At 42.2% G+C, this 7,955-nt stretch overlaps 1 protein-coding gene across 1 annotated transcript in view; it reads right to left on the bottom strand.

The window, feature by feature from the left end:
- Positions 1-6,536, bottom strand: part of ERICH6 (glutamate rich 6) — a 106,717-nt gene extending 100,181 nt beyond the window's left edge. The window contains exons 1-2 of the mRNA XM_007940203.1: positions 6,341-6,536; positions 5,544-5,601 (exon numbers count right to left, since the gene is read on the bottom strand). Of these exons, the coding sequence (XP_007938394.1) occupies positions 5,544-5,601; positions 6,341-6,536 (254 nt within the window). The remainder of the gene's footprint in view (positions 1-5,543; positions 5,602-6,340) is intronic.
- Between the last annotated feature and the right edge of the window lie 1,419 nt (positions 6,537-7,955).

Genomic DNA, 7,955 nt, shown 5'->3' with positions numbered 1-7,955 from the left:
ACCACCAGCCTTCTGGTTAGCAGTCAAGTGCTTTAGGTACTGTGCTACCAGAGCTCCCCTATAAAGACCTACAGCCTTAGAAACTCTACAGTGGAGTTATACTGTCCTATAGGGTCACTAGGAGTCAGAATTGATTTGATGGCAGTGGGTTTGTTTTGGGGTTTGAGTACTTAATAAAAGTGATAAGTCGAGGAGTAGAAAGCTAAATATTTTTAAATATTAAAGATTAGAAAAACTAAAAATAATACAACTACTAAAAATGGGGAGGAGGGAGGTAGTGTGAGCAACACTCATCATCTATCATTGTGGAAAGTCAATAGTTATGGCAAAAACTGATAAATCAAGAAATGAAACTATGTTTTTAAAAATTGTAATAGAAAACAAAACTGGAACTGTTAACATTAGTATGTTAACTCTGTCAAGAGGGGGTGGAGATGAGGAAAGAGGGTGAAGATTTTCAACTCTTCCATGACCCAATGATTTTCCACTTTGAATTTTTTGTGGATGCCATGTGTTTTCATTATTGGAGGCATGCTGAATCAGAGCATTTCTGAAATTTTGTTGTGAAATATGGATTTTGATAATATGTGATATTTGATATTATGTGTCCAGTAATATGTCCCTCTGTACTCTGAACTCTTTCCTAAATACCTTGGCAGGCACATACATTTAGGGTGCCTGGAAATGTGGTATCTGCATGAACATAGAGTCACTGTGAGAAAGGCAACTTCAAAATAATGCCCAAAAACCTGGAAATATACTTACTAGGATTATCTCCCAGTAAAAAAAGAGACAAGTTTTGCAAAATCACACCTCTAAGATGCATCACCTCATATAATACCCTGTAAAAACATTAATTTAGGGCACCCACCCATGTGTTCTTTCAAATAACTACACCATCCCCTCCTGATGCTGCATGCACTGTCAGTGGGAAAGCAGCTGTCCAATAAACCCCAAAGGAGGAAACTGTAGGTGGGTGCTACATATTCTGCTACATGTATATATTATTTTTTATTTTAAAAGTTGGATTAAAAGGATAAATATAACATACAAACAGGATAGAACGATTCTTATTTAAAAATTAAAAATTGCTCATAAAGGTGGGGGTGGTGATGGTGAGATTAGGAGCAGCCTGAGGGAGGAGACAGACATACATAGAAGCCAGTTGGGGGCAGCGGCGGTGTGGTTCAGAGCAGCTGAGGGAGCTGACAGACCAAGAAGTTGGGTGGGCAGCGGTTTAGACCAGCTGAGGGAGACCAGGAAATGAGCAGAGCAGTTTGGAACAATTAAGGGAGACAAACTTGTCTGCCAGTTTGCCCTACTGTGGTGGCTTGCGTGTTGCTGTGAGGCTGAAGGCTATGTCACTGGTGTTTCAAATGCCAGCAGGGTACCCATGGTAGATAAGTTTCTGCAGAGCTTCTAGACTTAGACGGACTTGGAAGATGCAGAGGGCATCCACTTCTCAAACAATTGGCCAGTGGAAACCTTATGAATAGCAGTGAAACACTGTCTGATATATTACTGGAAAACTTTATGAATAGCCCTGTAAACGATAGTGCCAGAAGATGAGCCCCTCAGGTTTGAGGGCACCCAAAATATGGCTGGGGAAGAGCTGCCTCCTCAGAGTAGGGATGACTTTAATAAAGTGGATAGAGTAAAGCTTTTGGGACCTCCATCTGCTGATGTGGCACGACTCAAAATGAGAAAAAAAAAAAAAAAACAGCTGCAAACATCCATTAATAATTGGAACATGGGATGTATGAAGTATGAATTTAGGAAAATTGGAAGTTGTCAAAAATGAAATGGAATGCATAAAGATCACTATCCTAGGCATCAGTGAGGTGAAATGGACTGGTTTTGGCCATTTTGAATCAGACAACCACGTGATCTACTATGCTGGGAATGACAAATTGAAGAGGAATAGCATCGCATTCATCATCACAAAGAGTGTTTCAAGATTTTTGTAAAGTACAATGCTGTCAGTGATAGGATAATATTCATATGCCTACAAGGAAGACCAGTTAATACTAGTATTATTCAGATTTACACACCAACCACCAAAGCCAAAGAAGAGAAAATTGAAGATTTTTACCAATTTCTGCAGTCTGAAATTGACCAAACATGCAATCAGGATGTATTGATTATCACTGGTGATTGGAATGCAAACGTTTGTAACAAAGAAGAATCACCAGTAGTTGGAAAATACGGCCTTAGTGATAGAAATAACACTGGAGATTGCATGATGGAATTTTGCATGACCAATGATTTATTCATTGCAAATACCTTTTTTCAACAAGACAAACAATGGAAATACATGTGGACTTCACCAGATGGAGTACACAGGATTGAGACTGACTATATCTGTGGCAAGAGGCAATGGGAAAGCTCAATATCTTAAGCCAAAACAAGACCGGGAGCAGATTGTGGAACAGATCATCAACTGCTCATATACAAGTTCAACTTGAAGATAAAGACAATTAAAACAAGTCCACAAGAGCCAAAACAGGACCTTGATTGTATCACTCCTGAATTTAGAGACCATCTAAAGAACAGATTTCATGCATTGAACACCAGAGACCAAAAACCAGAGGAATTGTGGAATGACATCAAGAACATTATCTATGAAGAAAGCAAGAGGTCATTAAAAAGACAGGAAAGAAAAAAAGACCAAGATGGATGTCAGAAGAGACACTGGAACTTGCCTTTGAACAGAGAGTAGCTAAAGCAAATGGAAGAAATGACATGATAAAAGAGCTGAACAGGAGATTTCAAAGAGCAGCTTGAGAAAACAAAGTCAATTATTATCATGAAATGTGCAAAGACCTGGAGTTAAAAAACCAAAAGGGAAGAACACTCTCAGCATTTCTCAAGTTGATAGAACTGAAAAACAATTTTAAGCCTCGAGTTGCAATACTGAAAGATTCTATGGGCAATATATTGAATGATACAGGATACATCAAAAGAACATGGAAGGAATAATCAGAGTCACTGTACCAAAAAGAACTGGTCAATGTTCATCCATTTCAGGAGGTGGCATATGATCAAGGTGGCTTGGTAAAGTGGAGGGTCCACGAAAAAGGAGAAGGCCTTCAATGAGATGAATTGACACAGTAGCTTCCTTCAATGATATTGAAGGAAGAAGTTGAAGCTCCACTGAAGGAAGTGGCAAGAAACAAGGCTCCAGGAATTGATGGAACATTCATTGAGATGTTTTAACAAATGGATGCTGTGCTGGAGGCACTCCCTTGGCTATGCCAGGAGATTTGGAAGGCAGCTACCTGACCAACTGACTGGAAGAGATCCATATTTGTACCCATTCCAAAGAAAGGTGATCCCACAGAATGTGGAAGTTATTGAACATTATAATTAACATCACATGCAAGTAAAATATTACTGAAGATAATTCAAACAGTTGCAGCAGTATATTGACAGAGAACTTCCAGAAATGCAAGTTGGATTTGGAAGGGAATGTGGAATGAGGGATATCATTGCTGATGTCAGATTGATCCTGGCTGGAAGCAAAGAATACCAGAAAGATGTTTACTTGTGTTTTATTCACTACGTAAAAGCATGAGATTGTGTGGATCATAAAAAAGGGAATTCCAGAACACCTAATTGTACTCATGAGGAACCTGTACATAGACCAGGAGGCTATCGTTCGAACAGAACAGGGGCATTCTGGATGGTTTAAAATCAGGAAGGGAGTGCATCAGGGTTGTACCCTTTCACCATACTTATTCAATCTGTATGCTGAGCAAATAATCTGAGAAGCTGGACTATATGAAGAAGAACATGGCATCAGGATTGGACTCATTAATCACCTGTGATACACAGACAACACAACTATGCTTGCTGAAAGTGAGGATGACTTGATGCACTTAGTGATGAAGATTAAAACTACAGTCTGCAGTATGGAATACACCCCAATATAAAGAAAACAAAATCCTCCTAACTGGACCAATAAGCAGCATCATGATAAATGGAGAAAAGATTGAAGTTGTCAAGCACTTCATATTACTTGGTTCTACAATTAACACCAATGGAAGCAGCAGTCAAGACATCAGACGACGTACTGCATTGGGCAAATCTGCTGCAAAAGACTTCTTTCAAGTGCTGAAGAGTAAAGAGGTCTCCTAGAAGACTAAGGCGTGGCTAACCCAAGCCGTGGTATTTTCAAGAACCTCATATGCGCGTGAGAGCTGGACAATGAATAGGGAAGACAGAAGATTTGATGCTTTTGAGTTGTGGTGTTGGAGAAAAACACTGAGGGTACCATGGACTCTCTGGTAGCATAGTGGCTAAAGCACTTGACTGCTAACCAGAAGTCTGGCGGTTCAAACCCACCAGCCACTCCTCGGAAGGAAGGTTGGGCAATCCTACTTCCGTAGTGATACTGCCTCGGAAACCCAAGGAGGGGTCGCTATGAGTCGGGGGTCGACTCGACGGCACATAACAACAACAACAACAACCATGGACTACTAAAAGAACTAACAAATCTGTCTGGGAGGAAGTACATCCAGAATCTCCTTGGAGGTCAGAATGGCCAGACTTTGTCTCACCTGCTGTCAGAGGGGATCATTCCCTGGAGAAGGATATCATGCTTGATAAAGGGGAGGGTCCACCAGAAAGGAGAAGGCCATCAGTGAGATGGATTGACACAGTGGCCGCAATGATGGGCTCAGGTATAGCAAGGATTGTGAGGCTGGCACAGTACCGGGCAGTGTTTTGTTCTGTTGTGCATAGGGTTGCTATGAGTTGGAGGCTACTCAACAGCATCTAACAACAAGAACAACATAAAGGCAAAGCTTACATAAATAGTAATTCAAGATTTTGGAGTCAGGTTTGGTGTTAAATTCAAAGAAGATTTGTAAAGATGTTCTAAAAGTTATTCTTCTGATATCTTCCTCTTATAGATAAAGTGTCTGAAGACTAATAGCAATAATCACAAGAGAAAAAAAAAAAAACCCACAGTTTCCACTGTACTTCACAAAAAGTGTCCATGATTCCTCTCAAATTTAGCCAATGGAGACCCACATCCTAAACTTTCGTAGCATTTACTATTGTGCACATATATTATTTCATGTTATATAGATATGTGTATATGTCATCTCTCAAAACAAACCAATTTCCGTTGATTCCACCGTAGAGAGACTCCAATGTGTCAGAGAAGAAGTATGCTCCACCAGGTTTTCATTGGCTGATTTTTTGGGAAGTAGATAGCCAGACCTTTCTTCTGAGGCACATATGGGTGGATCTGAATTACCAACCTTTCTTTTGGTTAGCAGCTGTGCACATTAATGTTTGTAGCATCCAGGGAATCCTTTCTTGTCATCTCTACAGCTGGGTAATAAGCAGAGGTAGCCAAGAACCTTGTCTTTACCTCTTCCACAATGTGTAACAGTATGAGTTCTAAAAAATCTCTTTGAATACATCTGTGGAAAATGGCCTGGCTTATTTTACTCCACTTCCTGACATGTTTATTCAAAAAGTAAACGTTATCAATGTCCGAAAGCAATATGAAAACTGAAAATGCATTTTCTTACCTTTCTAAATTCACTCCAGACACGTCTTTCCTAAATGACTGAAATATTTTAGGAAAACCTGTTGAACAAACATTTAAAAATTTAGAAATTCCTTTGAAATCAGTGGCCCTCAAGCAGTGAATTTTTCTCCCAAGGGACAATTAGCAATACCTGGACACATTTTACCACAAAATTTGTGTGTGATGGTGTTGCTACTGACATAGCTAGGCAGAGGCCACAAGATGTTGCCGTTGTTGTTGTTGTTATGTGCTGTCAAGTCGGACCGACTCATAGCGACCCCTCCTTGGGTTTCCGAGGTAGTATCACTCCAGTAGTAGATTGCCCAACCCTCCTTCCGAGGAGTGGCTGGTGGGTTTGAACCGCCAGCCTTCTGGTTAGCAGTCAAGTACCTTAGGCACTACGCTACCAGAGCTCCTACACAAGATGTTGCGAAGTTTTTGTAATATGGGGAACAGCAATCTGCCCTCCTCCTCCCCACAAAAAGAGTTATCTGACCCAAAATGTCATCCGTGTTGAGAAACCTACTCTAAATGACTGCTCTGCCTCTCTTTTAAAGTGACTGGAGTGCTTTCAGTACAGGAAGTTAAATACAAAAGTGAGTAGGAAGTGGTGGGGGTGGCAGACACAGGTATAGGGACTGTGGGAGGTGTGGGGGCGTGGGGGTAGAGGGTTGGTGGGGGTGGTACATATATTTAGAAACAAACACCGCTTAGGCAAAGGCTCTGGGATCTGTGGACCACCTTCCGTCTGGAGAACAGAAAGCCGACAAGGTCGGCACGGGGTAGGGCAACCCATACTTTTCTGGGACCCGATGGTCGAGGTCCAGCTGGAGCTTGACGTCTTGCTCCACGTCGGGCTTGAGCACGGGCTGTAGGGTGGCGTCGGGCTCAGGCTGGGGCTGGCGATGCTAGTTACGCGGGGGGCGAAGGCCAGCCAGCCTTCTTCACCTTTCTCGATAGCCAAGACCTTCAAGAAGTACTCATAGTCCAGCATCTCAGGTGCTTCGACCGCCTTCTCCTCTTTATTTCCCGCCTCCTCTGCCTTCCCCGCCTTCCCCGCTTCCTCCGCCTCCTCCTCTTTCTCTGCTTTCTTCATCCCTTCCTCCTCCTCCGCCGCCGCCTCTTCCTCTTCCTTCGCTGCCTTGTGGTCTTCGTCCTTCTCCACCGGCTCACTGGAGCTGCGATGCGGGAGTAAATTGGCCAAGACGGGCGAGAAGTGGGGTCGCGGTTGGAACCGCCGCAGTCAGTCCCAGTCTGAGAGCGCGCGCTGCTGTCGTGCGTCCGTCTCCCGGCAACCGCAGAGCACCTCAGAGCTTCCGGAATTTGAGCTCCGGAAGCCCGGGTACAGTGTGGGCGCCTGGAGACGGGCCGCTGCAAAGGAGCTGCCAAGCGGAGAAGGAACCACTGCAGGCTCCTTTCCGCCCTTGTTCTCCAGGGTGTTAGAGACCCCTGACAGCCTACCGCGAATTACTTACCTATTCTCCCTGCTTTTGGATTCTGTTTTTTGGTGGGGTGAGGGGAAAGGGGACACCAGCTTCTTGCAATGGACCCCATAATATTACTTGGAATTGTGGATGCGGGAGTACGATTTTTATTGAGTAGATAGTTGCTTGATAAAACGTCCAATAAAACTTTGTTTACATAAACAGGTGATCAGCCTCTGGGCCATAGTTTGCAGATTTGATTTTTTACAATTGCAGGACCAAGAACTTACTCATTGCAAATACTGTTTTTCAACAACATAAAGGGCTAGTATACATGTGGACCTCACAGATGGGATACACAGGAATCAAATCCACTACATCTGTGAAAAGAGACAATGGAAAAGGGCAATATCATCAGTCAGAATAAGGCCAAATGTTGTGGAACAGACCATCAAAAATTGGTCATATGCAAGCTGAAGAAAATTAAAACCAGTCCACAAGAGCCAGAGTACCACCTTGAGTATATTCCGCGTGAATTCAGAGACTATTGCAAGAATAGATTTGAAGTGTTGAATACCAGTGACTGAAGAGCAGATGAGTTGTGTGATGACATCAAGGACATCATGCAGATGGGTTGTGTAAATGACATCAAGAACATCATAAATGTAGAAAGGAAAAAGTAATTGAAAAGACAGGTAAAAAAGAATAGACCAAAATGGATGGCAGAAGAGACTCTGAAACTTGCTTTTGAATGGAGAGTTGTTAAAGCAAATGGAAGAAATGATAAAGTACAAGAGTTTAATGGAAGATTTCAAAGGATGGCTTGAGAAGACAAAATATTGTAATGAAATGTGCAAAACTTGGAGTTAGAAAACCAGAAGGGAAGAACAAATGAGTACCATTTCTCAAACTGAAAGAACTAAAGAAAAAATATATTCAAGCTTCAAGTTGCAATACCAAAAGATTCTATGGGCAAAATGTTTAATGAC

The sequence above is a fragment of the Orycteropus afer genome, unplaced genomic scaffold, assembly GCF_000298275.1.
Source record: "Orycteropus afer afer isolate SDZICR_OR568_19922 unplaced genomic scaffold, OryAfe1.0 scaffold00066, whole genome shotgun sequence".
NCBI lineage: Eukaryota > Metazoa > Chordata > Mammalia > Tubulidentata > Orycteropodidae > Orycteropus > Orycteropus afer.
This window is presented reverse-complemented; position numbering and strand designations above follow the sequence as displayed.